Below are 27665 nucleotides of genomic sequence, written 5' to 3'. Positions count from 1 at the left end.
GAGCGAAGGCCTTATTTACTCCCGGCATCCATAAGAAGTTGGTCAGCCAAGCTAAGACATTAGATCTTCAACGGATACTCTACGAAGCACAACTTCAAGGAGGTATCCGAGATCGGACCATGGCTGAAGAGCAACAGACTCAAACGGCCCAGAAGATCCACGCCACAATCCAGGACAGAGACAAAGTCTTGAGACGGTTGGTGACATTGAGATGCGGAAAGCAGGAGTTACGACAACTCCCGCTGGATCCGACAATGATCCAAACGATCCAACGGCTCCGCAATCCGAGCATCAACCCGGACGCTTACACGCTGGAAATCCAACCTCGGCCCGGAGAAGAAGTAACCGAGAAGATTCCGATAACAATGTCGGATAGTAGTGAAGATGAGGAGAATCCGGACAACGTTGACTCCGATGACTCCATTCAACAGAAGGCAGCGGCACCACCGAAGGGATCCACGCCGAAACGAGGCAGATCGCCGGTAAAACAAATTTCGCCGACCCGATCAGCATCCCAGCCGACTAAGCTGCCAAGTCAACCACTCAACAATGGAGAAACCACTCAGGTTCACACCTCGGAATACCCCGACGAAACCGAAAAAAACCGAAGACGCGATGGACACAACATCCCCTTCGGAAGCGCGAGTCGAAACCACGGTCGAAACGTCACCACAAAGGGACGAACCGACCTCGATACACTCCGGCCCACGTCTAACAATAGACGAGTCTCGAACGAACGAGCCCGTAAAGGAGTCGGTAAATATACCGACCAAACGGAGTACGGCTAAAGAGAAACCACCTCAGGACTCGTCGCGCGAATTCCACGATGACCCAGCCTTACAACATGTGAAGGACCTGACAAGGTCGGAACAGGATGCCTGCATCGACATGGCATATCCGGAGGATAGGGAGCTCTGGCACTCGCTGAGAATCCGACGTGCCAGCATAGTCGAAAATACCACGGAAGCTCGGCGCGACCACGACCGGCTTACCGAGAAGATGGCCGACGTTATGAAACGTATGGGAGAGCACTACCGAGCGGAAAAGAGTCGACCTAAAGCCCTACAAGCGGCTACGCCGACTCGACATAAAGTCACCGCTCCGGAACCCAAGTCGACTAAGAAAACGGTACAGCAATCCGTCAAGATGAAAGTCCCTCCTCCAACCAGACAACCTTCCGTCCAGATCGACGACGATCGCGACACACGGGTCATCAACTCGGCCAACTCCGCGAAATCCCACAAGGATAAACGGAAGGCCAAGAAGGAAGCAGCGAAACAATCCGCTAAGCCCCAACCGACGGAAACCCAGAAGAAACCAGTAAAACCGGAGGCCAAAGAGACGACCAAACCGAAGTCGGACTCTACGGTAAAGACGCCGAAGCCTAATCCGGTCAAGCGGCATAAGTCATCCGATGACTTGGATATTTCGGATGCCGGCCCACAAAGGACCGAGCAGAAGGAAAAGGCTCAACAACCGCACGACAAGGAGGCGGTGGAGCGTAAATTCAAAGAGGTCATGGAGCGGACCGGCACAAAGCCGGCTAAGACTTCAGGAGGTCGGCTACGGAATCCACCCAAAACCGCCGACTCCGACCGAACAACCCCAGCCCCTCCACATCTAAGCAACAGTCTGACGTGGAATCCGATCAGATCTCGGACATTGAGGAAAAGGACTCAATCTCCGACCATGGAGAAGGTGATCCTTACGAAGGATTTAAAGGCGACCTGAAAGAAATGTTCGACCATGGAGCGGACACTGATGAATCACAGTGGCCAGCCCCAGACGATGTGCGCGAGCGCCTTCCGGACGAACAGCCGGATGACCCGGTCGATACACTAATCCGTACCGTCCGAGTACACGTTGAAGTCGTCAGGAGCATCGAAAACGCCAGGAAAAACGGCGTGGACATTTATCAGTCCTTAGTCCGAGATTTGTCCAATAACATCCAGGTCGGAGGCGAAACCGGAAAATGGTTGACGCATCAACTCATGATGCAGATCGTCGCCTGGACTCTGGATTTCGGATTAGCAGTAGCCGTTCACCGACAATGGGGACGGATGGCCGAACTGCTTCCACCGGACCTCATCAAGGCACTCAAAAGTGCAGCCGCCAGGAATGCGGACGATACACCGACCAGAATTGCACGGTGCATCGGATACAGCAGGAATCCCCGTGGATCAACGTTGGTCCAAATTGCCCGTGTATATAACGTGATGTACATGGACAAGAAGGGGAACATCGACGAAATCATCACGGATAGGATAAGCGACCGGATTACGTCTTTGGTCGAACAACATACCCTCCAGACGACCAATGCGGAACGAGATGTACCAGTACGGTACACCGTGCCTAACTTCATACCGGAACAACATCGGCGTGAGTTCAACCTCCGGATGTCTTACGTCAACACGGACAAGCCTCCGGCTGGCACGGAACCTATTGAAGAATACAGCGACTCCAACGAACAACCGTCGGAGGATGCAGCTGCCTTGCTGCATATAGCTCGTACGGCTGGACAGTCGTCACAAAGACGAGTCCAAGTCTTATCCCGACCCCGAGCACCGTTCGAACCGACAACATATGTCGGTACGGCAGCAGCTCCGGCGGGACGAGCAAGTATGGCAAAACCGACTAGGAGTGCGAAAGGACGGCTCATTCCGAGGGACGTACAGTCACTCCCGCCGTCCTCGCCCATGGAAATTTCCCCGAAACCGGAAGACTTGACCCAACAGAAGGGAAAGTCAAAGCCGACTCAGACGAAGTCGGCTAAGCCGGCCAAGAAAAAGGAACCGAAGTCATCGGAACCGATCTCGTCATCCGAGGAAGAAACTGAAGATGACGACGACGACACCTGGAAATGGATCGCCAAAAGATGACGACGACGATGACGAGGATGGTAAACCTCCACCACCGTCGAGCTCGGCACCTCAACAGCAGGGCGAACCGGAGATACCGGACAAACAACCCGAAGAAAAGGACAGCGGCGACAAAGCCGAGGAGTCCAAAGGCAATGAAGACGATGGCGGAGTATATATTCCTCGTCAGTACGATAAACGGATACCGATAACTCCCTACACTGACGAGCGGCCACTTCTCTCTGAATGGAATGAAGACACCATGGAAGTGTTGCCGGACGACATCCCTCCGTTGACCAACGTTAGGGTCAAGTATACGGGCATTAAATCGGCTTCAAAACCGAAGCCGAGTGTATCGGAATACGATGCGGGATGGATGTACACATTCGCCGCCCTGAAGGCCTTGGCTACACGTGGACCGAAATTCGCCACACCAAGAATCGCCTTCAAACTCCTCCAACATTGGAAGGTAGACGAGACGGGCGACTGGCGACAACTCAGCCAGAATAACGTGCGACATTACTGCGACCTGGGATACCATGCCGGGAAGATAATACGCACGTACACCAGCACAAAGCGGATGTACTACGAGTTCCTACCGGCTAAAAAGGATCCGGCCCCTTCAACATATGAAGGATGGACACACGCCATCGAAGCGTGTATGGAAATGTCCTGGCATCCCGACGGACTTACCCGTGGAGAAATACTCCACCAACTTACAGCACGGTTTGAGTTTGAGTGGACAGCAGTAGAACCGCAGTTGGTCGACCCTAAATACAAGGCCAAACCGGACGTTATTGCCGGACGCAAGAAGTATTCCCTGGAAGACGAACTGGAATTCGTCTTATCGAAGGCACTCTATCAACAAAGATTTGCCACAAACACCGATAAAGTCCAGGGCGGCCAACGATTCATCGCATTAAAACCATCAACTCACCGGCACGGACACTTACCGAAGGAACGATCCACCTCGGCACAACCGACCGAGTTGGCTGACTCGCACCAAGCAAGTCGGCCGGAGTCGACGGAAGCACCTACACGGGAGTGAGGAAACGCGGAACGCGTCGGAGGAAAGGCATAACCGACCTTCTTCCAGCGACACCACATAGGCGTCATCGACCAACAGAAGTCGATTTACCTCACTAGATGACCACAAAGGCGTCTTGGACCAGCTCGAGAACCGACCTGGCCCGACCGTAGTAACTATAGGGTGTAAATTATAGGATGCAACCGAGAAACGGTTTGCTTACTTTTGTTTTGACAGAACCGAACGGAAGCTTACACGGTGGACTGCCAACAGTGCATGGATAACGCGACGCGGGACAACAACAGATTGCCTTGCGCGCAATGCATCGTATCCTTCACAAACGAACGAGTTACCGGCACTGGACCGCAACACCGAGCTCAGGCGGCGGCACTTTACATTAATGTTGTCGCTGGCAACCTGAGCGCATATCGGTACCTGGCCGGCAGAGAATACCTTGTCGACCAACTAGAGTCGCATGAACAGGATAACCTGGCTACACTCCAGCGGCAACGAACCCGCGACCCGAGATGGGAAGGAACCCGACCACCAGTCTTAACGGACAGACTGTGGGAGTATCGCCAGCTGCAAGACGCTAACCGTCAATTGGAGGACCAGAAGAAGATCAGAGAGGTCGACAAACGAATTGCCTCGATGAAGGTCCATCCTCCACCGACCGACTATGAACCAGAAATAAAAATTCGGTTACCGGCACCCACACAGGGTCGCTCGGATAGCGAACAGCTGATCCACGATGTACGAGATGTCTTCGTCGGAGACCCACACCGACCATTGACGAGTGCATCGGTAACAATGATGATGAACATGCCGGACGGAACCCAACAGCCGGTTACTCTCGTCCCAGCGACTCAGGAACAGTTGATGGCAATCCCACACAGGGCAACACCAGTAGTCACACAGGCTCGTCCAACTGTCTCCCAGCAGATCCCCCAACACGGAAACCGGACTCAACCGACGGCTCAACAGCAGCAACGCCGACTCAGCAGGAATCTCCCGGGACATGACCTTCGACATAGGATCGGTCCTGTTGATCTTCGAGACAGAATCGAAGAGCAACGGGCAGTTATCCGTCAAGTCGGAAAAGAACCGACTAGACCTCCACCAGAAAAACGGACTGGATCTGGAGAAACGGGAATCGGACTTACGGTAGACTTAACAAATAAGTCGAAACGTAACTTTGTCCCACCTGAACAGCAGCCGGGAGCCCATCAGGCAGAACCGGCCGTGGAAGCCCGAGCGGAACCAGCGGCTCAACCTGAGCAAATGGACGTCGAGGTGGCCGATCAGATGGCACAACTACCACAAGTGGAAGTGCCGGCCCGAGAAGATCCTCGGTACGACCATGCCCGACAACAGGGAATCGAAGTCGTCATGCCACACCCGACCGAAAGAACCAATCATATCATGAACGTCATGAATTACGAGGAACGGAATCGCCCACAAATTTGGCGAATGGTAGAAAATTTACGCCAATTCCTCGTCCGATCCGGATATCAGGCGCTATTCGAGCAACATCAGTGGCAACCATACTTCAACATGTCTGCGCACACAGCACAGAATGTTGAACATCCGTACACTAGATCGAACGCGTTACCGTCGATGACCGACCCGGCCCTGCTAAACGTACCGCTGTATAGCCCAGACGGAACGCGTGCGAGCCAACTAGGAGCTCGGGAATACCCCCATGACGAGTTGGAGAGTATTGCCCAGTTCGTCATAACGGACGCACATCCAGCCTTCGTTATCACCGCGGCTCGGGCAGTACTGGATTTAACCGAGTACCTTCCAGAAGGGGAAGTCGATATGGCCCAGGATGGAGTCACAGCATTTCTGCGATTCATCTTCGCAGCTCGGCTCGGCAATTACTTCTGCCATTACACCCTGTACGGCCTGTACCAGAATGAAATGATACCAGCGGCCTTGGAGACCCTCGTAGCTCAACTTGGCACACCAATGAGAAGTGCTATCCTCGCCATCTGGATGCGCGACTTGCTGTACACCCACGAACGGTATGCGACAAAGTATGCCTTTTGTGAGGATCACGTAGATCCTAGCGACGATGCGACCAGATTTATCAGCTGGTACCGACAGAAGAAGACTTTGCCCAGCGGATTTAACTCATCGCCCTACGAACCTTGGATGTCGGACGACATAGCACCCCCACGACCGTATGCGCTGCGGCTCCGCAAACAGGCGGCCAGAGAATCGAAGAAGGGCAGAGCGGATCGCCTCGGCCAAGAAACGGATGAGACTGACGAGATGTCTCAACGGAGTGGCCCGGCGACTTGTAAACCCAAGGATCCGACTATCCGGCCACATAACCGATCTGGCCCGGATGATGAAGACGAAGACGACTACTTCGGCGGCGACAAACCCGTCGAAGTCCCACTCAGTTAAGATCGAGTTCCCACATTGGAACTCGATCCCCCACTCGGAACAAACTAAGGGGACTTAACGCCGAGAAACGGCACGGTCGAGAACCGACCCGACTGAGAAACAGCCTAGCGGATAAATTGCACCGTCGAAAAACGACCCCGGAATGGACATTTTTCTTTAATTTTTTCCCAGAAACCGACCAAACCATGTATACAGCGGAAGTCAACGATGACTTTGCCAGAATGCTGACTACACAAGTCAGCCGGATTCTTCGGTTTGACCCGGACATGAGTGGTTAGACCTGACAAGCCGGCTTTTTCCACCGTTCCGGTACGTCTTCCGAGGAATCCCTGGACAGAACTGAGCAAATCGACCTCAGTTCCCCAGCATGGCATGGACAGATCGTGAACCACATCTGCTAACATAGCAGATCGACAACCACGTTCTGCGACCATCGGAGCCAACAGAAGCCCCAACCCGCGTTACATGGAGCCGCGAGTTACATGGTACAGATCACGCCATCGACCAACGACCGGCTACGAAGATTACTCCGGCCAACCGAGTAATCTTCGTCGTCGCCGCGTGTTCATCGCCATGTTCGCCTGGCATCCGTGGCCAACTTTGGGACCGGGTAACCGAGCATTTTTCACCAGTGTAAACAGCGGATATCCCTCGGCCGAGCTGCCAACAAGCGCAAGAAAACTCGGATTTGACTATATGTACCTGAGTCGACCACAAAGGTCAACTTTGTACTTCATCCATAACTTGGAGACATAACGGATATCGCGGCACTAACAGACCACAAAGGTCGGTTGTGCAAGCCGATCACAAAGATCGGTTTTGGGAAACTCGGAACGAATTGTTCAGAGAGTTGAAGTCGGAATCGCAACGATGCATGATCGCCGAACTACGACTTGCTACCTTAGCCGATCACACAGATCGACTAAGTATATGGTAGCCGACTAACGAGAAATCGACATTATGGCCGACCACACAGGTCGACCATAACGGCCAACAGAAGTCGCCCATGAAGAATGAACGGAAGCTAACAGTAGTTACGTGGCAGCCTAACCGGATTCTCCGTTTGAACCCAGATCTACAGGAACTCAACTAGGAACCTGTACCTGGAGTCCAACCGCAGTCTCCCCCGGACGATATCGGGTAAACCAGCCGATTCACCGGTGACCACGACTACGCGCGTCTCGAACGTGCTGCCATTACCTGAAGAGGAACAGCGACGGTGATTTGGCCACCACACCAACGACTCCGCCGCGACCTGCTTCCCCATGTCTTCTATGGAACATCTTAGGCAGAACCGTGCTACTAGACACGGACTGCACCCCTTTGACGAACCCCCGTGGGCGAAGAACTCTTGCCTGCAACAGAAACGGCCAAGAGTCCTTCGTTCGCGGCAAAGAAAAATTTCCCTGTGGACGTGAGTTGTCTACCCCCAACAGAAGCGGCTAGGCGTCTCAGGTTCGCGACACAATAAAATGGAAGAATCGGATCTGATAACCTCAGGGAAGTGCATGTGCATGAAGCTTCAAACCAATGAGCTCGGCTAGACAACCGGGCCACACAGACCCTTGGTGTTGTAAGCTAGCACACCTGCATGACGAAGCGCCAGTCACTCGGCCAACAGATGCCAAGGAAACCCCCACCTCGCAGGACTTGGCGGCCCAGAGGCAAGTCATTCGGATAAACAAGCCAACAGTGGCTCGGATCCGACCCAGAGTTCATGTCAGGAATCACAGAAGGAACGGAGTTGTGCTGCCGAACATCCTTCTGCCAGTCAATACTGACCGAAGGATGTCCGAACAACGGAGACCCGGTAAACTGTGACCGTATGCACAGAACTTTTAAGTCGGAAATCGACCTCCCAGCCGAGGAACTTTGTCTTTTCGACGGATGAACACACAGTTCATCCGACTCGAAGAAGTCGGAAATCAGCCGATCTCGGAATTCCGACATGGACAGCCAACCTCAGACGAAGGTCGGAAGTGACCGAATAGAAGTCGGAAGGACACGACAACAAGTCGGCAAAGGCATCAGGGAGTCGAGAGCCGACCTCCTGCCGGAAAAACTTAGCCTTCGGACGGATGAGCACACAGTTCATCCGACCTTCCGAAGCCGACCATAACCGACCACAAGTCGGAAATCGGAAACCCAGTCAACAAGACCGAAGACGATTGATCACTGGTTGCGGTGGACCTGAAGGCACTTGTCCAGCCCCACATGGGCATGTTATTGCAGGTTAACCTTAGTCGACCACCGACGGATAGGACAACCGACCTCGACAGAAGGTCGGATAACAACGGGAAATACCGGATGGAAGTCGACTGGACACTTCCATCGAAGAAACCCATGATTTCCGATCGGACCTTCGAGCCAGTTCGACTCGGATTACTTCAAACCAGGCTCGTGGTAGCAGATTGAACGGTTGTAACCGACCACTTTTTTTGAACGGAACTGCTGTACATGACGACCACACAGGCCGCATGATTTACATACAGCTTTTTCCGACCTGGACTTTAGCAATTCGGAACATAGCCGAATTTTCCCTAGCCGCCGATTGACTTATCGGTAGGCCGACCTTGGTCAAACCGACCTCGGTCCTATTCCCCATTTAGAGAGGATGCCTCGGCATTTGCATCTGCAACAGTGCCTCTCTATCCCGAACGGACGGATACGAGTCGGAAGTAAGTGTTTAACCGTGCTTATCCGACTTCGGTGAATTTAACCGGTTATGACGGGTAACCCGGGAACTGATGCCCCGGACCTAACTTACCGGATGAAAGTGGACAGGAGACCCCGTGGAGACTCAACTGCCCCGTGGACGTCATCCTAGTCGGAATAGGACCCCCGGACAGATTTTCGCATTTTTTTAGCATTTTTCCTAACAAACGGAATTGTATTTTTCTAGTTCGATCTCTTTGACAGATCTGTTTTGTAACCCTTTTTGCTCACTGGAATTGTGATTAAACTTTATTTACTTTCTTTCGCGCTGCATAAACTTTCATTACATTTTCTTTTCACATTGTTCTCCGATGCCAACAGAAGCAAGAAGCCAGCCAACAGAAGCATCACCGGTCCAACGAAACGCCCGAGCGGCTTCCGGATTTCTCGGCCGTGAGTGGCTTCCACTCATGGGTTCGGAAGTGAAGAAGGGACGGTCGACCAGACACCGGACTCCCACTGCCAGAGGACGCGTACCGGCGACCCCACATGGGTCCGACCGGAGAGTTGTGCGGTACTGGTGCGGTACCGAGTCGGAGCATCCTTCGCGGGAGCTCGGATTCCCGCCCAGAGGCATGTCAGAGGCGTACGACAGCGCCTGGTGCGTGCGGTCCACACAGGACGTACTTGCACCATTGCTTGCCGTTACCACCTCTCTCGCTGTACGTATGTGTGCTGCTGCACTGCACTCATCCGCTGAAGCGGATATACGCAGCGCATACACTGAGCCACACTTGCTCTCTCGTTCCTCTCTCGCAGTATGACTCAGCGTTCATACGCTCGCGTTGGATAGAGTCCAGTCTGCGCATCAACACACAGCTGATGGCACACAGCACGTGCTTGCCGCCAGTTGCTTCTTTCACACCTTGAAGACGCTCAAGAACCTTCCTAGCATCACTTGCTATTAGCCATCAGTGCTTTGTTCTTGCTTTCCTGCTATCACGCAGCATTGTTCCCCCTTTATTTGTACAATAAAGCATCACTCGTGATCTCCTCGTGCTTGTCTGTTACACAGAAAATCTTTTTTCCATATCCTCATACTTTTTCATCTGTTCCAACATTTTTGACTGTTTTTGGGGAAACAGATAAGTATGAATCCAGCATAACTTTATCACAGAATTTGTCTACGGAAACAGCAGGCTGGCAGCGCGTGTACTGCCCGCAAATGGATGGGCATGCACAAGCCGTCCGTGTGCTGATTTCTTGTACAGAAAAATACAGCCTTTATTGCGATTTAAACCGTACTCCTAACTTCAGCAGGCGCACCAGCCTGTATCGTTTTATATCATTCAAACGATCCTATAGCTGCAAGTGGTAAATACGATCATATGCATGCTTCAAGTATGTTACTTACTTATGTCGTTCAAGATAAATTAAAATGCTAGTTCAAGTTTCCCTGGCTCTCTATATAAACTCTGTGGGTAGGCTCGGCCGACTTCGGTGCCGACCGAGGAATCCGATACGAAAGGGAATAAGCATGTTCTCGCATACGTAGTGAAGGCGCTACTAATCGAGAGCATTAAGTTTCTTTCCTCATATTAAAAGGAGTATTAACGAAAATATTGAAGCACATCACGGATTCGAATCATGTAGTGCCAAATTGCACAAGTAGAAGGTGTGACCGTGGATGGGGTTGGCGGTGACAGGCGCCTGGGTTTATGTTCATTTGGCTTACAGTAAATGTGTAGTAGTAGCCTAGTAGGTACCATAAATAGTCAATCTGTTGACGTGTGTAAAAGTAAGAGCATGTGGTTGCAGAAGCTGTATTGCATTAGGTAGCGCTGTCCCACGGACAGACACCGCATTTTCAAATACAGTTGCGGATGGACACATAGATGACCTTCGCTACGCTTCGGCTCACTCGATCGGCGCAGCCAAGCCAGCAATGACTTTATTGTGTCTGCGCTTACTGGTGACAGGAGAAGGCCTGACTGCGTCCCGGGACGAATACCCGGGGCTACCAATAACTGACGGACTGAACGCACAGGAGAGTTCTCCGACTGTTTATTCAAGTTCACGCCCTATCACCCGAAGGTGTCCCCGAAGGGAATACCAAAATATAACCAAAAATATAAAAATAAGAATCAAAAGGAAGAACAACACTGTCCCGCTGGGCCGTGATGGCCGGCTTTTATAGCTATCAAGCCCTGTGGGCTATACATAGACCCGCCACCTACTGCATGCATAACCAATCGTGACATTGGAAAGACACCGCAGTAACATTCCGGTACTTTTGTACTCTTGTTCTGAATTTTTTAGAGTAGCTACTTTTGCGATCACACTATTATTGCAGCACTATGCAGATAAGTACGAGTATGGTTCGCTCGTATAATTATATAATTACAAGCCCAGCGCGGATGAATAATGTCTGATGATTTTGAACATGTAAAAAGGTTAACGTTAACTGCATAATAATAAATATTTAAATAATTGCTGTTTGCTGCGAAATAAATAATTGCTGTTTGAGTTGATTGGCACGATGTTTATTACATTAAGGAGGTACGAGCAAACTTTTGAATTTTTGGAAGATGTTAACAGAGTGTGCTTCTGTGCCCATAGTAAGTAACAATCTGGGGATTTACAGAAAGCCCATGTTAAGCTAACGGCCACCATGGTAACAAGCTTTTGAGTGACCACTGGACTGTGGGGATTTAACTTTCCAGAAAATTTATGATGCAGGAACACTCTCGACACTGAGAGGATTCTGTAGCACTTTAGAGCGTGCAGATTGGATGTGTGGAACGGGAGAACATAGAGTAGAACTTAGTGTCGATACTTAGTTGTACAGATAATCTGGTATTAGAACAGCGATGCTCTGGAAGACAGGAGATGGCTAAGCAACACGTACGACTAAATAAATGCAATCTGATGATATCACAGTTCAATCAGCAGATGCCGCATCCTTGACTTCCTGTTCTTCCGCTTGATACGAATCCGCCGTGCTTCGTTCAAGATACTCCACCGCCACTAGTAGGTTGGCCATTTGTGCTGACATTACCGGATCTTTTAAGTCCGACACTTCGGGCTGCAGACTCCGGAGAAAATGCAGCATATCGTACCGGACGCCTTTCTTGTTCCTTTTACTTTCCTCCCCAATCGTAGTCTCTTCTTCAGGAATTACATCCGTCCCTCGACGATCACTTGACAGATAAGACATGCGGGTAGGTGTCTCACCAATAGACAGGCGCGGGGAGATGTAATCCAGATGGTTCTGGATTTCGTTAAGCTGGTTCTGAAGGACAATCGCAGGGTTTTTCAGGCCAAGTTCTGGAAGAGGATACTGGTGGGGAAACGTAGATTTGTAGCGCTGTAACTGAATGATGTCGCTCATTACGGGGATGTCGTCTTGCCAGACGCCGCGCAAGCACTTCCCGGTGCGGGTAAAATAGTACTTGCCAGTGCCGTTTTTCACATTCTGACTGTACTCTCCGAAATGATGGTTGCCGGCACCTATAATTCGCAAGGCTCTGACGCTTTTTTTATAAAAGCACAAAACGTTCTACATTGAGTTTCTTAAATCAACTGCTAAAAGCTATCGCTAGTCAGTGGATACCTGAATGCTTCGGTCATTTACAATTTTGCGTGATATATCGAGGTTACTTGTACAACGTTGTACTTAGATCCTAAAAGACTGAAATATTTTTCAGAGATTGAAAGTGAAAGACTGAAACGCTTTTTCAGACTGAAATATTTAATTACTTAGCACTGTTTTGCTTTCAAACATCGCCAATTTCCTCTCGCAATAACTGTTTATTTAACTCTTTCCTAAGGAGATTTACCAACCTTCTCGGGTTGTTCCGTATCCTTCGCGTTGGTCATTCCGCCACTGTCCTTCATAAATGCTGCCATCCGGCGCGAAATGGCGGCCACGTCCTTCGCGTTTTCCACGCACCCAGAATCCTTCATAATACTCGCTGTTACTCCAGCGTAAGGTACCCCATCCCTATCAGGGCAAAACCTAGCATTTTCACCAACAGTTAACATAAACAGGCAAACAAGTAAACCGCGGTATATTCTAGCAGTGCTATGTACTTCTTTAAGTCCATTCTTGAATTCCCCAATGTAAATGAGAAACCAACTCTTATCCGGCATCCGCTTGAATAACTTGCCTTGTCCGTGGACAATTCCTTCTTTCCAATCACCGCGGTACAGAATGCCTTGTTTTCGCGACATATATTCGCCAAACCCGTGCCGCTTGCCGTTAAGGAAATCACCGATGTAATGGCTGCCGCCGGCAAGGTTGACCTTTTTCTTCACTGCTGCCTTGATAGTTTTGCTGCGCGGTAGCGCGTGTTTCATGGGCTTGAGCTGTTCAAGGACAGTGGCAGTCTTATACCAGTTCGCCACATCTCTTTGAATCTGCTTAAGTTTATTGCGCGGATGCTGCAGCTGTAGGCGCTCGAAAGGATCGATTGGAGCGAATGACTTCAGATATTTATCCATGTTCACCTGACCGTCTCTTTCATCGAACAATCTCTTAATGCGGCTACTACATCTTGTTTTTGCCAGTATATTCTGCCGGTATCTAAAGGTCAATTGACCACTGCGTTGCCAAGAAAAACGCCGCTTCCAGTTTAAGTGTTGGTGAGTCCACAAGTGCAGAAAATGGAAAAATGATACATGTAGATTCCTGTTAGGCCTTAAGGGAATCATCATAAACCTAAGACAAGTTTCCTGTTTCATTAAGTAACAATTAGCTGTTGGCTGTTCTACCGGTTAAATGATATTCACAATAATTCTCAATAATAATATATTGACAATAATAGTACTGTAGAGTAACCCTGCACTTGACAGCTTTTTCGTACGATATGAGCTGTACGGCACTGTAATACTGGCAAACGTTCAGCTGGCTCAGAGCTGAATGCACGGCACTCACATGTGCTGCCTGCCTAGTCACAGCAGCACATGTGAATGGTGAATGTGCTCGTACAGCGTACGTCTATCTGAGCTGTAAAAAAAGCTGTCAAGTGCAGGGTTACTCTACCCTGCACTAAAATGATTAGTAACTGTTTAGTAACTGCACTAAAATGATTTCAATAATAAATTTACGTAGAGCTCTACCGGATGGAAAATACTTGACCAGGTTACTTCAAAGTGTACACAAATTCAAAACAAACATTGACAGGAAATGTGTGGAGTGAGACAGGACTACTGTATCTTGCATAAGTAGTATCATACGAGTATGGTAAATGCAAAACACAACAAAAACAAAATAAATTACATAGTCAGCGTCTTTCAGTCGGCTTTTGTATCTTCTTTTGGTGCTGTTAGTGCGCTGAACTGGTATGGCTGTTTACTTTTTTCGTCGGTGCAGAAGCCACTATTATACACCATGCAATAGGTATAGAACATTTTACCGGTACTATACGACTACTGGTAATGCTGCACAATTGACTTTCTTTAGCTTTAGGCGAAATTCTTCGCTTGTGACAATACACCGACCCTGTCAATACCGGATATGTCTTGCACACCAAATGATAGTCACAGACACGAGATTTATCTAACGTGTGCAACAGTGTATTTTACGCTCCACTGGCTGATGTAGCCATTACATAACGCTCCTACCCGGTGCTTCGAGAGTGATGTGATCATTATTGCTGCACCACCATGACTGGCTGAGGATTCTGTGCAGAACGCGGAGGAATCGCAGTTTCAATGAGATCAGCGCGCCAAGATGTAGAGTGTTTATGCAACTGTACGCACCGTAAATCCGTATAAAATCGTTCCTTCTTCCATCGAATTTCTGTACCGTCGGGTTTCACAACAATAATAATGGATTCCAATTGGAAATTTAGCTTCCTATGCTCAGTATTAGGTACTGCATAGCCAATCATCTTTTAGACTAAAAATCGTCATTATTGCTCATCCGTTGTTTTTGAAGTATGACGTTTGCGCTTGCGTTTGCGTTTGCGCTTTTAAAATTACTACGTTCCAATTATTTTTAGTTAGCGATGAGACTATAACAAACACAAATACCTACTTATAATAATTTTCTAGCGCTTCTTTGCAGTTTTCTTGCCGGTTCAACTCACTCGTTGCCAGATCTCCCGTCCCTGTCTGCCAGAAAATCGCTTGATTAACCCCACATCCTGCCTCCAACGCATCTCCGATGGACTATTCGATGAAAACCAGTTTTTTTTCGGAAAAAGCTTGGATGCCATCTGCGACAATACGGCACAGAACAGTCCCGACGATGTGAACTGTTTTGTCGGGGATGAGAACACCCGCAAGTATACCATCGCATCCAGATTGTTCCCGGCCGGAATCAAAGCCGAGGCTATTGATCGACTGCTGACCGTTACGTATAAGACCAGCGCAGGTAGTCAGTGCATCCACATACCGAACACTATTAATAAACAGAAAATGTGGTAATACATTTCAGTTTTTTCTTTCAAAACTTTTCGGTACGTTCTTATAATAACGTTATTATTTACTTTCAGGAACATACAACGCTTGTGGTGGATCGTATACTGCGGAAGCGCGCACAACCGACGCTAATCCGGATATGGCTCCCACCGAGCCCATTTATGTACGGAACAAACCGAACTTCGATATGAAGAAAGATTCCAACACCTACTATACGATTCTGGTTGTGGATGTTACGTACGGTTTTGTTCATGGATTCTTCATGGGTTATCCCGAAATCAAGGTAAGTCAGATATTAACTGTTTTAGTGTTTAGTACAGTAAATAATCTGCTACTTCGTACGTGAAAAATTAAAATAAATCTACTGATACCGGTGCGAGTACATAGACGTCTCCCGCAGCCATGATTTCGAAAAAAACTTGTAATAAGGGTTGTTATATTTGTATTAAGCAGGGATGACGAACGTTTGAAACAATTATAACATTATTAAATGCGCACATACGCATTATAACATTATTAAATTATAACATAAGCACTAGTACTTCCTGCATGGGCGACGTAATAACCGCGCTTTTCACACAGCTGATAATTAATGCATACGCTCGTTGGTTCGGTTTGATGCTCACTGCACATTACTATTATTATCAAACTTATTTCGACTGCCAATGTAGGACATAATTCCATACCGCGCGCCGTACAACTTTCGCAACATCACCAACACTTTCCTTTTCCTCGTCTACAAGCAAACGGAAAAAGACTACATGGTGGAGCCGACGGTGCTCATGCCGATGCAGGGTCAGGGCTTCGGCAAGATCGTTACGCTCGACAAATTTGCCAGCGACCACGCGCTCATCGGTACGGACAAGCATTTTCACCGCCTTCTTTACCAAGTGGCGAAACAATGAAGCGTGATCATATTATAGAGTTAGACATGCCAGAATATGTATGATCGTAATTCAAGAAGCGACTAAATTTTTATCAAGCAAATTACTGTACGTTATTAAGCCCATACTGTTCATTGGGCAATCAATAACCATTTACGGGTTGTGTGCTGCTACATACAGGGCCGATTGCCGTCAACTGGATGCAAGTGAAACGCGACCCATGGGCGGTGCAACAAGTGGCCACCCATGAAGAAAATCACGGCGGCGCGGATTACTGTATCACGCTTATCAGTGACGGTAAAGCCACAAATCTTTTGTTTTGCGCAATTTGAAGCTAATTTAGGGTTGTTTGCTTTTACAGCCTTCCGACTATCCAACCTCCCATTCGGGTCCAAGGATTTTGCAACGATTGACAGTGTCCTAAAAGTGACCTTTACCAGTAGCCCCATCACGGTGGCTGCATGCTGTCAGAACGTTTCATATGGGTAAACTTATGCCCTTTATGAACAAGTAGTTACTGTATTACGCTGAAATTACACCACAGAATCTGGTATACGTAAACTGACGCACTCGCTCCTCGATGTTGTTTGTAACGTGCGCGATGCCCAAGGGGCATGCAGAGACAGGATCTGGAAGTGGTGCAATTTCGTCTCGCTGCTCCATTGCCTCACGCTAAATTTTCCTGTTTCTTCCGAAATCTCAATAAATATTTAACTTTTGGCCTTTACAGACTCTCAACCACTGTTATCAGCCCACTGGCCAACCAGGTCCTCAACGCCTCCATTTTTCGCAACCAGCCCAACATCGTGGTAGAGAAGACGGTTATCCGCTCAAAAAATAACGGTAATGCAGGGAAGAAATGTGCCTTTAATTATTTAATCGATATATGGCGCAACAGTGCTCGAAACTTTACAGAGCGAAAATACACCCTGTTGATGGTAGACCCCGCCTTCCCTAACGCTTCGCTAGCCACACCCTCGCGTCCCTTTCTCAACTGGCTATACACTGACCTGGACGAGGCGTCTACGGTGGATCTGACCAAAAGCAACCTTCCCTATATAGAGCCCCTTCCCCTGCCGCAGTCCACGCGCCGTCTGTACTTCCTCCTGTACGAGCAGACCATTCCAGCGGGCGCAGGGGCAGCGGAGTTTGCCGATAAATCGGACGTATGCCCGCTGGCGTACAAGGGCCGCTGCCGTTTCGATGTAGAGACGTTCGTCAAGGCCAACCAGTTGGTGTTGCGGTCGGTAACGTGGGTGACGGTGCAGAGCGATCTGTACAGCCTATGGGCCATGTTGCGACAGACCAAGAGCGAAGCGACTGTCTGTTCCGCCCAGACGGGCTGGTCCCGTGGCTGTGTCGGACTGGAGACCACGAGCAAGCCGTCAGCCGCTGGTTCGGTGGGGCTTAGTGTCAGCCTACTGTGTCTTTCTTTGGCTGTCCTCTTTGTATTTTAGAAACTGATTTTTTTTATTTATTTTACGCCGTTTGGAACAGAACTGCTGCAGAGTGCTGCATATACAGAGTTGTGTCATGTTAATTTCCATGGTAACTTGCAATAACAGTATTGGGAATATAAAGTTCGCAAGGCGAATTATGTACAGAGTATGTGCATGCGCTACATAATACCGAACACGTACTAACAAGTAAAGAATCATCGACCAAGGTTTTCGTTGGTTGCAGATCTTTTCCCTGTTCCTCAACTATAATGCAAATAGAAAAATCGTGTTTGCCCAATTTTTGAAATTTTTCTTTTGATGCGATTTTCGAGGAGTGGTATTTTTGTATTTATGAAATGAATAAGAATTTGACGTGATGAATCGTCTGCCTGGAGGTGCTCCGCACGGCGATGCCGTTTCTCCGTCTACTTCGCGGATCCCTTCCGCTGACGTCCGTTCTCCTAAAACGGGTGCTCAAGTAGGCTGGCGAAGGCTTCTTAAATCGATGTGTTGCTCTTTAATTTAACCAGCGTGTTGATAAGTTTCAGCCTACCGCCTTCGTTCGACGCGTAATAGACTCGCACAATCCCGACGAACTTAATCGCACACCATATATCGGTCAGAGTGACGCACTTGGGCCGTCGACGTCAATACATCGGTAAAGGTTATGATTACACGCTTGAGCTGTTTATCCTTGAAACGTTGAAATTTTACCAGTATTAAACGGACATAATTCTACGTGCGTACTCGTTACATGCGAGCGGTGTGCCGATCTAATGCGTAATTGCATGACGCATGAGTCATGGCTGTGCTGTCAGTTAAGAAGTAAGAACTTTTTAGAGCCGCCGGCTTCAGTTCGCCTCCTACACCTGCGCCCAAGCATTTCGCTCCCCTAAGCCGCCATGACGTTTTACAGCAGCAAACCGCTCCGAGTTCGACGATGCAATCCTCCGCCCCAGCACAACAACACTACCAGTACATAAGCGAAAACCTCAAAGCTATGCGAGCTGCTTCATTAGTGTCGCTTTGCAGACAGTCACATGCCGACCACACACACGTGGGTCCCACAAAGGCCTTTGACCGGCTGGCCTTCCGCGCCGTCAGCCAGACCTTTAACGATCTGAGAGACCGCGGCATCCTGCTGATCTCTGATGATAGTGCGCAGCGCAACGTACCCTTTCAGCTCAGCCCCAGCGTGGCTAAGTTTTTTATGACAGATAGTCAAGAGCAGCAACATGCGCCACAAGATCCCACTGCGTGGCCGGCGTTGGCACATTCCGATGCAACACGCCAAGGCTACCATGTGCAGTTGGGTAGACGAGAGAACCCGGTTGTGCAGCACCAATCACAGGTCATCTTTGCGTCTATAATTTTGCTCTAACAATTGCACAGATTGCCCGCACAGATATTTTTCGCTAAAAGAGCTGCTCTAAATGGCGAAAGTTCTAAATGGCGAAAGTTTTTACAGGTTGTGCATAGTGAAGATTTTATGCCACTTGAAGCACCACCCACAATTTATCCTAGAGTAAGCGATTTTGCACTTTTATTTGCATTTTGCACGCACATTAATTATTCGTCAGAAACTTTATTTATCATATAAGTACAATATATTAGGGCCGGCTAGTACAGATTCGGTGATTTTTCTACGTTAAAAGATTTTCACTCTTCGTGACCTTCTGCCTGTCATAGTCTTCTTCTGAACAGATATTTCCAAAACTTTTATGACAAGTTATTTCCAAAATACTTGTATATATAGATAGATTTTTCAAAATTGTTTTTTTGAATGCTGAATTAGACAGAAGCTCAAGCCGATGATAAGATCCGTATGATGTTGAAATACCTGGTTAAATACACCAACCACGGCTTTAACGGGCCCTGGATCAAGAAGTTCCTTTCGCGCAATCTACAGACCGAGTCACGCGAACTGCGCACAATCTTCGATTCCATGCACATGATCTGGGACATGGAGCAGTACTGGGACAATCTTCAACGGCGTCGCTACGCCACCCATTTCCGCTGGGTCTACAAGTTTGCCCCCATCAACGTCCAGATGTGGGCCAAGAAGCAACTGTACAAGCTGCAGTGGCCCACGCGCTATCTGCGCCAGAAAGCGTTGTGGCAAGCCGCCAGCCTTGGCGGAGAAATTCAGGAAATTGTCCATAAGGTGTACCCGAATATCACCCAGGAGATGTATCCGTCCACCGAGGAAGCCGTGATGCTGGCCGCCGTGGATGTCGGTGACCTTTCAGCGCCCACCGAGACCAAAGACGCCCTGGAAACCTCTTTCGCCGATTGGATTCAGACCTCCGCAGCCAACCTTAGCGTGACCATCTCGTACGCGTGGAATGAACTGCGGGAAGACGGGGTCCTCCATAAGGACAGCATGGAGTTGGCGCCGCAGGAAGCCGAACTGCTGACAGCGCTGCGTAATCTCGACGCGGCCATCAAGGACTACGGCGTCCATGGGGTGGAGATCGGGCAGGAGGGGGCGCTGGAATACGCCAAAGTGGTGCTGCGATTCACACAGGGTCTTCATGATTATCTGGAGATGAAGGAACATGGAGCACAGCTGCAGCAGGGGTTTATGGTGACGGGAGGGCAGATCATGCCGTTGGGGGCTTTGGAAGGAGCGCCGGGGGTGGAAGCGCCTAAGGAAACTATGGCACATGCTATGCCACAGGAACCGACGGTTCGGATACGGCTGGCGCAGCGACAGGAAAGCGGGTTGGAGTCTGAGGATTCGCTGGCAACCGATGCTGAGAGAGACCAGCTATCGACGGGTGAGTTTAAATGCGTATTTATGAAAATATGACAAAAAAACGTTACAATTATTTATTTACATTTTTGGTTGACGATTGGCCAGTGGCTATATGCATTTTAATTATCAGACTTGGGAACCGAGTCGGAAATGGAAAGCACCAAACGTGCACTTACCAACGAGCCAGAGCGCCAGTATCGAAACGCCGAAGCTCCTATGAATATGAATGCACAAGAGAACCTTCTATCGGATGAAACGCGAGCGCGGCTGCTACGCAGTGCGCGGTTGGACTTTTACGAAAAACATCGTTCCCCGTAAGTGTTCAGTTCCCGGCACAAAGAACACTGTAAGAAACTCCCCTTTGTAGGTCCCTAAGCCCACTCCGGCGCGCTCAGTTTAACCCGGAAGCCCCGCTGCATACCGAGTCTGTCTTCGAAGATGACAGGCAGTATGCAACTGAGCCTGCAACGGGTGGGAAGATAGCCGAAAGGGAGGAACCGTTCGTCGCTCAACTGCCAGGTAATTCTTGGTGATCACCATTCTCTAGTACGTGGTAGGAGGGCACTTTTGCTGTTTCAGAAGGGCAAATGAATTTAGCAGGGCAAAATTCAAAGGGTGGTAAAGAGCAAACTGGTGTGAATTACGAAGGCCACGCCCATGAGCAACGGTTTAATCTCACCGAAGCTCCGGAACGACATATTGTTATTTAAGTTGCCGTTTGCTGCTACTGACACTGTTGTGCAATGACTAGTTTTGGTCATCTATTTCCTGCTCTTTTTCCTTGCAACTTTTCTGTCTTAGATAGACCTTTTTAATGTTCCCTGACCGAACACTTTTTCTGTTTGTTAATTTGCTGCAGTTTCCTTATTGTTAGTTGTCGCGCCATAAATGATAGCTAAGAGTGCCTTTGAAAGGTCACAATATTTATTCCCGAATAACAAAATCTTGCCGGATGTTCATTCGAACTCGTGTTATTTATAATTTTTAAGTGCATCGTATCCGGGAAGGCGTTCACTGGCGTGGAAATGAAACTTCTCGTCTTGATACTCCTGTTCAACTTCCTTGAAAAGCTTCCTAGCGTTACCCGTTGGCAGATAACCCTACATGACAGCCCAACGAACAGACAAAATAACCAATCTTATTACTTGTTTTCGAATACGGGCACTCTGCGTACCAAAGCCGATGCACGTCGTAAACCGGGATCCCCAAACGCAGTATAAGGATCGTCACCGGCGGGAAGGCGCACAACAATTGGAAACCGTCCTCCTAATTCGTGTTCATCAACCAGCTTGTTGATGCATTCCAGGATCTACTGCAAACCATTGCCGCTTTTGAAAGTGCTAGAGTTCATTTCAACCCAAAACAGATGACCAAAGTATTACTGTGTAACAGAGCACACATACTCATACATCGGTGTTAATAATAAGAATCGCCAGGTCTTTCCGCTTGGTCAACCACACAAAAGCACTCTCGATATCCTGAAGGGGGGTTTCTAAGAATAAGGAACGCAACTTATGTGTACTTAAAATTTCTTTGAGATTAGATTGTATTTATCTACAACTTATTTATCTACATTATTCTACAAGCAGCAAAAATCAAATCACTAAGATACTTTATTTACGAATATATTCGTTATGTACGTATTACTCACATCTCACAAGCAAATATTAAGGATGGGCTGTCCCTGCAGTTCGCATAAGCACTGCAAGGTACTGTATGTAAATTACAACTAGTAGTATGGATTAGTGTTTTGCGAGTCTTGTGGCTTTGCATTTAACAGTACGATCAGTAACCTTTTAGCGCACCTGGGCGTACAAGAAAGAAGTTCCTCTTCCCCAGTATATTATGATGCACTACTGTGTCCCGCTTGCGTCGGCGCAGCTTACGCACATTTCCCCCGCTGAGAAACAACAATTCCGGCCGTGAGTTCTTGGCCGTAGGCAGCGCTGCTGACATCGTGCGTTTACCGGTCTCCAGGACGCCGGCCAGCGTTAGCCCAGCTGCTGTGGCCTCATCTGTAATGCAGCCCATGATCCAGTTCTTGCTGCGCAGCAGATTGACATTATTGGGGTCGGCGCTGAGATCCATGCTGGCCATCCGCTCCAAGATGTCCAGACCCTGGTCTCGGGCCTCGGAGATGGAAGCCCGCGCACCGGCTTGGAAACGCTCGCTTGCCTGAGTGAAATGGCTGGCACCGCTCAAGCGCGGTGCTTTGCGCGGCGCTTCGGGGTAAAACGTTGAGTCATCGTCGTCGTTGGCCATTGCTCATGGACGCGGCTCGGCTGATTACGGCTAAATAACGGACTAAATCTGTGCGGATGTAACGTAAGGGTCACTGTATGTGGCACCGAATGCGTTTTCATCGACTGATGTGGTGATCAGAAAACACTCTCCAAGACTCAAAGTGCAACAGTTTTTGCTCAACCAGTTTAAGATTACCCACACTATTTCTAATATACCTACCTTACCTCAACAATTTTAAAGCTTCTTAGAAAAAGCGCAATACTTTTATAAAAAAAAGACTTCGGAGAGTTGCAGACGAAAGAAACAAACTTCGGGCGGACCAAAGACAAAAGTTGAACAACGAACATCAGCCATCAACAAACAAACCTTGAAAATAGAACCTTGGTGTATCATTGCGTCTTGGAAGCATGCCACGACCTACAATGCCAGATATTTTGACGGTGACCAAAAATCAAACAAATTTTTAAATGGAGGAATCACAGAGACAAAGAGAAATGCAGATAAGCCTGGTGGTGTAGATGGGAAACGAGATGTTTTGAATTTCTGTTACAGTGCACTTCCTGCATGGCCATCACAGTGTGGAACCAAGCGAAAACTATGGAGTTGCTAGACAGCGCAACAGCGTTGGCGTAAAAATGCAGAAATCAGAGCAAGACCATAACAAAAATTGGTTTGCGTAATATCTGGCGGCTTCTGTTAACATCTGCACAAATAACGACTGAAATAAGCCAAGTAACAACGGATTTTAAGTGCTTCTGTGACTGTCTCATCGACGTGCGTTGTTGTCGACGCCGATCCAAATGACAATGTGCGCAATGCACTTGCAAGAACGAGCTGACTGCTGAATTTAAAATCCTTTCCTTTTCGCTTTCTTTTCATAGCCGCAAGTGTATCGCCTGCGCGAGTGCGCGTACATTGTCCCCCATAGCAGCCAAAAATGACGATGAATTTCGAGAAGATTCAAGATGAAGACGCCGATTTCAGCAAGCTCAGTCCGTACACGCCCAATGAAATACAGCGCATCAAAGACGAGCTAAAACTCAACAAAGCTAAAGCGCGACTGATGCGTTTCGAGCTGGAGCGCAAACGGCGCTTCCGGGACGTGGAAGAAGCCAAGCAAAGGTACTTACTGGAACGAGAAGGAACTCAATTTAGTGATTCCGCTGCTGCGCATACCCAAACATTTCGGCATATATCGTTGATAACTCGACAAGCTTCATTCAAGCTCGTCAAGCTACAAGTAAAATCAGCCTTGTAACTGCAGTTTCGCATTATCAGAAAAATCGCTAATGATCTGCGCATGGAAGTGGAAAGCCTGGAGCGGATCCGTGCAAATCTGGAGACGAGCGCCAATCAAAAGCGCCGCGATGCGGATATGCGAGAAATCGGAGAACTGCTGCTGCGCCTGAACCATGTCGAAGGCTTAATGGCCAGCGCTAAGAATCTGGCCGCTCAGGAGCAAGATAAGGTGTAAGCCAAATCGTTCTCAGTCGGAGCGTGCAGTGTCTGTTTGGTTTCCGATGGTTTCGCCAAACGACACAGTTTTCATTAAAGCCTATTTGCAGTTTAAAAAGCGCTGCGAAACGCGTGTAAATCACCCCAATTGCCTACCTTTCTTAAATTAAGTACATTGTGCACCAAAATCAGCTAATTGAAGATAATCGTATCTTTCGAATTCTGCAAGTTCTCTTCCCTTACTAAAACCGAAGATTTCTCATGTTACAATATTACAGAGTCAGAGCTGGAAAGGTATGGGTGTAAAATGTAGGTAAATTACAGTACTTTAGTTGGTACGGCAGTATAAATCCTTTGTCGGGCTGGCTTACTCGATGCCTGAAAAGCTCAAGCTGGCTGAATAGATTAATATGGCTGTGACCTCAAGCAACCGCATGCTGTTACAGGTTAAGAAGCAAAGTCAACGACTACGCAAAGTGGAGCAGCAGTTTCGCGGCGCACCGGAAGATGTTAATGTGGTGGCTATGAAACGGCAGAAGATCATTCAGTCGCGCTATTTGACTATACAACGTAAGCACGACCGCCTGCGGAAACAAGCGCAAGAGGCACAACGCTCCGTGGAACAAGGGATGATGCTGCGGCAGTCCTTTAGGGAAGCCTATACCCGTATTGAGCGCCAGTACGAAAGGAACGCTAATTTGCTCAAAAAGATGCTGACCGAAATATCGGCTCTTAATGAGAAAAGGTTGGTTTCACCAAATAAGCGTTTCGGCCCATCAAATCCTGCAATTATCTTCATACCAAAACTGAAGCAGTTATTGGGCTGCCACTCGAAGGCGGTCATTGTCTCATCGAGTCATCACAGCATTAGGCAGTTTGTATGTGACTATGGGGTTGTTATATCAGGTGGTGTAGCGTGAGTTGCGAACCGTCATCATAATTTGCGATGAAGTCCATAAACTTCACAACGGCTACTCGTATGCTTTATACACATTTTGGGTTTAAGCAATGATGGCAGCTGGTTATTTGTTACACAGGAACGAGTTTTTGAAAAAGGCCACCCATAATCGCGGCGCGAGCAATGAGAACAAGGAAGAAATCATGAATAAACTCCGCTCCGCCGAACAAATGGCCAACGTGGAGTACGACACCCGCAATTTGTCTGTTTGCCGGGCGGTTGACCGTACACCGTACTGGAAAAACGAGAGCATCACTCGCGCTATGAAAAGCACGTATTGCATTGGCTTCCCATCCACCAACCTATCACTAAATTTCGTGTGGCCACAGGTTTCTGGGAGAAGCCCGTCGCTCCACCGACCACCATGCAGGACACGGTGGAGCTGGAAGCCACAATGGCGGCCATCCGGCGCATTATGAACGTCGACAACATGAGCGACGTCATTAAGCTGCACCGCAAACGCGAAGAGAACAACGAGCTCCTGGCAGAACGCCTGCGTGATCTCGTTAAAGAGGCGGAAGACCTTGTGGACAGGATTGAAGGGCATTACAAGTATCTGCATGAGACAGAGCACAGCACCGCCCAATGGGAGGACAACATGGAGAAGAAGATTATGATGCTACTGGAGCGGACGCGTAACATGGAAGAAAATGGGCGCGGATGCCGCGAGAGTTTGTTGGCATTTCGGGCGTTCTACGATAAAATCGGGCCAAAGGTTACGGAGGTGTTCGATCTCATGTACCGGCTGATACCGCACAGTGAGGAGCTAAAGAAGCCCGAGGCCCCGTGCACGGGCCAAAATTATCGAGAATATCAAATGGCGTTCTCGCGATTGGCATTTTACTTCCATGCTGTCTTTGATTACTGGAAACAGCATGTACGTCATTATGCACACGTAACACATGGGCAGATCTTCACAATTTGCAATGTGAATTTCGTTAGTTGCTAAAGTGTAATGCGCATTCTCCATCAGTATTAACTGCCATTTCTTTTATACAGGAGCACGAGAGGAAATCGCGTACGGATCCTCTGTACCGCGGCACCGACGACGATGATCATCCGCTGGCGCTGCAAGAGGAGAAATTGTCCCACGTTAACTACCCTGTGGCAGCCAAACTGAAGCTATTGCCAAAGGAACTGCGTTATTACCGGTTAGTCCAAAAAGCGTACAAAAACCGTTGTAATAATACAAGTCGACATTTTTGACTGCTTCGTTGTACTTTTGGTTTCGTTCACCATTTTGAAACCGATTTCTCAGTAGTAAGTTGTGCTTTTTGTTTTAGTAAACGCAATCAGTTCGAAAACGAAGACGGAACTCCAGCCGTAATGTCGGCCAAGAGCATGGAGCACTTTGCCGAAACCGAGGCGGCTGAATTACTGCATAGTCAAAACGAATACCTTCGCAATATTGACGGCTCCGACATTGACGTGGATGAATTCTCCCGGCGCCACCTTGCCGATCAAGAGCGCATGCAACGGGGCCTGGTCTTCAGTCCACCCGATCCCGCTGCCGTGGAACGCCAAGATGAGATTGAAAAAGAGCAGCGCAAAACCCGGCAGTCTCCGCCGTTGATCGGCGTCAAACGGGAACCATTGATAACAGTTCGCCCCGAAGAGGCGCCGGCTGAAACCCCACCAAAGGTCGACGTTCACACTGCGCCAGCGGTTATGGACGCTCTTGAGGGAGTGCCGTTTGTGGCTCCAGATAGTGATCAACCACCGACGGAAGCGACGGTGGCACCACCTCAGGGAAACGAACTTAATGCAACTACGAGAGCGGCAGAAATGACACCACCATTACCTGCCCAGTCGGCTCCGGAGCAACCGATAGCTACTGAACCGGAGGCACCGCCTACGGCATCTACGACTCTCGATCAGCCGTTGTTGCCGCCGGCAGTAGAGACCACTCAAGAAGCAGTTCCTCCGGGATCTGCCGAGCCAGCGCCAACACATGTGGAGACGGACACAGCGGCGCTGCCGGCGGAGCCACCTTCGACGCCCTCTGTTATCGCGGAAGCTCAACCTTCACCTGTTGAAGGTCAAGCAGATCCAAATAGCTCACAGCCTCCCCCATCTGAGTGATAACTTATTATTGTGTTACTGCCAAGGATAAAGAGATCATGCATGAAATAAATGTTTGGTACTTAAAAAATTGCCACCAGGCGTAATTTCATGTTCATGCTGTTCAGAACGTTTAGCCGTTCGTGCCGGTGGTACAGTAATTAAAGAGTGTCAAATGAATTCAACGGCACCGTTGAGAAACCGACAAGTTCCTGTTGTGCGGCGTATCTGCACTTTCCAACGGACAGTTGTACATTGAGGCTGCGATATTGGGCGATTAGTCCTTTGTAGAAATTTGTCCGAAAAACGGCGTGAATAATGTTTAAGCATTAGCGAACAACAAAAGATCTCTGAACGTTACAGCTGTAAATCTGTAACCCAGTTACAACGACTCCATGCGATCCTCGGTTGTGGTTGTTGTTGTTGCATAAGTTTACAGTGTAGTCCATAATTATAAGGACCATTGCTCCAACAAATTGCTCCAA

General features: G+C 48.7%; 5 protein-coding genes across 10 annotated transcripts; 3 read left to right on the top strand and 2 right to left on the bottom strand.

The window, feature by feature from the left end:
- Positions 1 to 11808: 11808 nt before the first annotated feature.
- LOC129590328 (MORN repeat-containing protein 3-like) lies at positions 11809 to 13514 on the bottom strand. The gene is made up of 3 exons (XM_055485491.1): positions 13048 to 13514; positions 12799 to 12958; positions 11809 to 12465 (listed from the first exon to the last, which is right to left on the bottom strand). The coding sequence occupies exons 1-3, from the start codon at positions 13456 to 13458 to the stop codon at positions 11897 to 11899; spliced, it is 1140 nt and encodes a 379-aa protein (XP_055341466.1). The 5' UTR covers positions 13459 to 13514; the 3' UTR covers positions 11809 to 11896.
- Positions 13515 to 14484: 970 nt separating this feature from the next.
- Positions 14485 to 17856, top strand: LOC129590327 (uncharacterized protein C56G2.4-like). The gene is made up of 8 exons (XM_055485490.1): positions 14485 to 14830; positions 15026 to 15334; positions 15456 to 15664; positions 16053 to 16236; positions 16446 to 16562; positions 16627 to 16750; positions 16996 to 17108; positions 17181 to 17856. Exons 1-8 carry the CDS (start codon positions 14788 to 14790, stop codon positions 17720 to 17722), a joined length of 1641 nt encoding a protein of 546 aa, XP_055341465.1. The 5' UTR covers positions 14485 to 14787; the 3' UTR covers positions 17723 to 17856.
- Positions 17857 to 17878: 22 nt separating this feature from the next.
- On the top strand, positions 17879 to 21408 carry LOC129590326 (uncharacterized). Of its 2 annotated transcripts, none has more exons than XM_055485489.1 (9): positions 17879 to 18182; positions 18253 to 18362; positions 18545 to 18679; positions 18737 to 19055; positions 19173 to 19229; positions 19500 to 20484; positions 20593 to 20776; positions 20830 to 20981; positions 21042 to 21408. In XM_055485489.1, exons 1-9 carry the CDS (start codon positions 18081 to 18083, stop codon positions 21170 to 21172), a joined length of 2175 nt encoding a protein of 724 aa, XP_055341464.1. In that variant the 5' UTR covers positions 17879 to 18080; the 3' UTR covers positions 21173 to 21408. The 2 variants fall into 2 exon arrangements, with proteins under 2 accessions (XP_055341464.1, XP_055341463.1); XM_055485488.1 differs by having other exon boundaries at positions 17881 to 18182; positions 18247 to 18362.
- On the bottom strand, positions 21095 to 23433 carry LOC129590329 (uncharacterized). Of its 2 annotated transcripts, none has more exons than XM_055485493.1 (5): positions 23073 to 23433; positions 22268 to 22772; positions 21872 to 21954; positions 21637 to 21771; positions 21095 to 21562 (listed from the first exon to the last, which is right to left on the bottom strand). In XM_055485493.1, exons 2-5 carry the CDS (start codon positions 22722 to 22724, stop codon positions 21434 to 21436), a joined length of 804 nt encoding a protein of 267 aa, XP_055341468.1. In that variant the 5' UTR covers positions 22725 to 22772; positions 23073 to 23433; the 3' UTR covers positions 21095 to 21433. The 2 variants fall into 2 exon arrangements, with proteins under 2 accessions (XP_055341468.1, XP_055341467.1); XM_055485492.1 differs by having other exon boundaries at positions 21296 to 21562; positions 22268 to 22754; positions 23073 to 23431.
- Positions 22142 to 27370, top strand: LOC129590325 (uncharacterized). 4 transcript variants are annotated; one of them, XM_055485484.1, is made up of 8 exons: positions 22142 to 23514; positions 23588 to 23828; positions 23985 to 24174; positions 24608 to 24906; positions 25199 to 25389; positions 25449 to 25996; positions 26119 to 26270; positions 26403 to 27368. In XM_055485484.1, exons 2-8 carry the CDS (start codon positions 23644 to 23646, stop codon positions 27199 to 27201), a joined length of 2364 nt encoding a protein of 787 aa, XP_055341459.1. In that variant the 5' UTR covers positions 22142 to 23514; positions 23588 to 23643; the 3' UTR covers positions 27202 to 27368. The 4 variants fall into 4 exon arrangements, with proteins under 4 accessions (XP_055341459.1, XP_055341458.1, XP_055341460.1 ...); XM_055485483.1 differs by having other exon boundaries at positions 22142 to 22787; positions 23001 to 23828; positions 26403 to 27367; XM_055485485.1 differs by lacking the exon at positions 22142 to 23514 and having other exon boundaries at positions 23703 to 23828; positions 23971 to 24174; positions 26403 to 27370.
- The last annotated feature ends 295 nt before the right edge of the window (positions 27371 to 27665 follow it).

The sequence above is a fragment of the Paramacrobiotus metropolitanus genome, unplaced genomic scaffold, assembly GCF_019649055.1.
Source record: "Paramacrobiotus metropolitanus isolate TYO unplaced genomic scaffold, Prichtersi_v1.0 Parri_scaffold0000040, whole genome shotgun sequence".
Classification (NCBI taxonomy): Eukaryota; Metazoa; Tardigrada; class Eutardigrada; order Parachela; family Macrobiotidae; genus Paramacrobiotus; species Paramacrobiotus metropolitanus.
The sequence above is the reverse complement of the archived record's forward strand: the minus strand, read 5'-3'. Positions and strand labels throughout refer to the sequence as shown.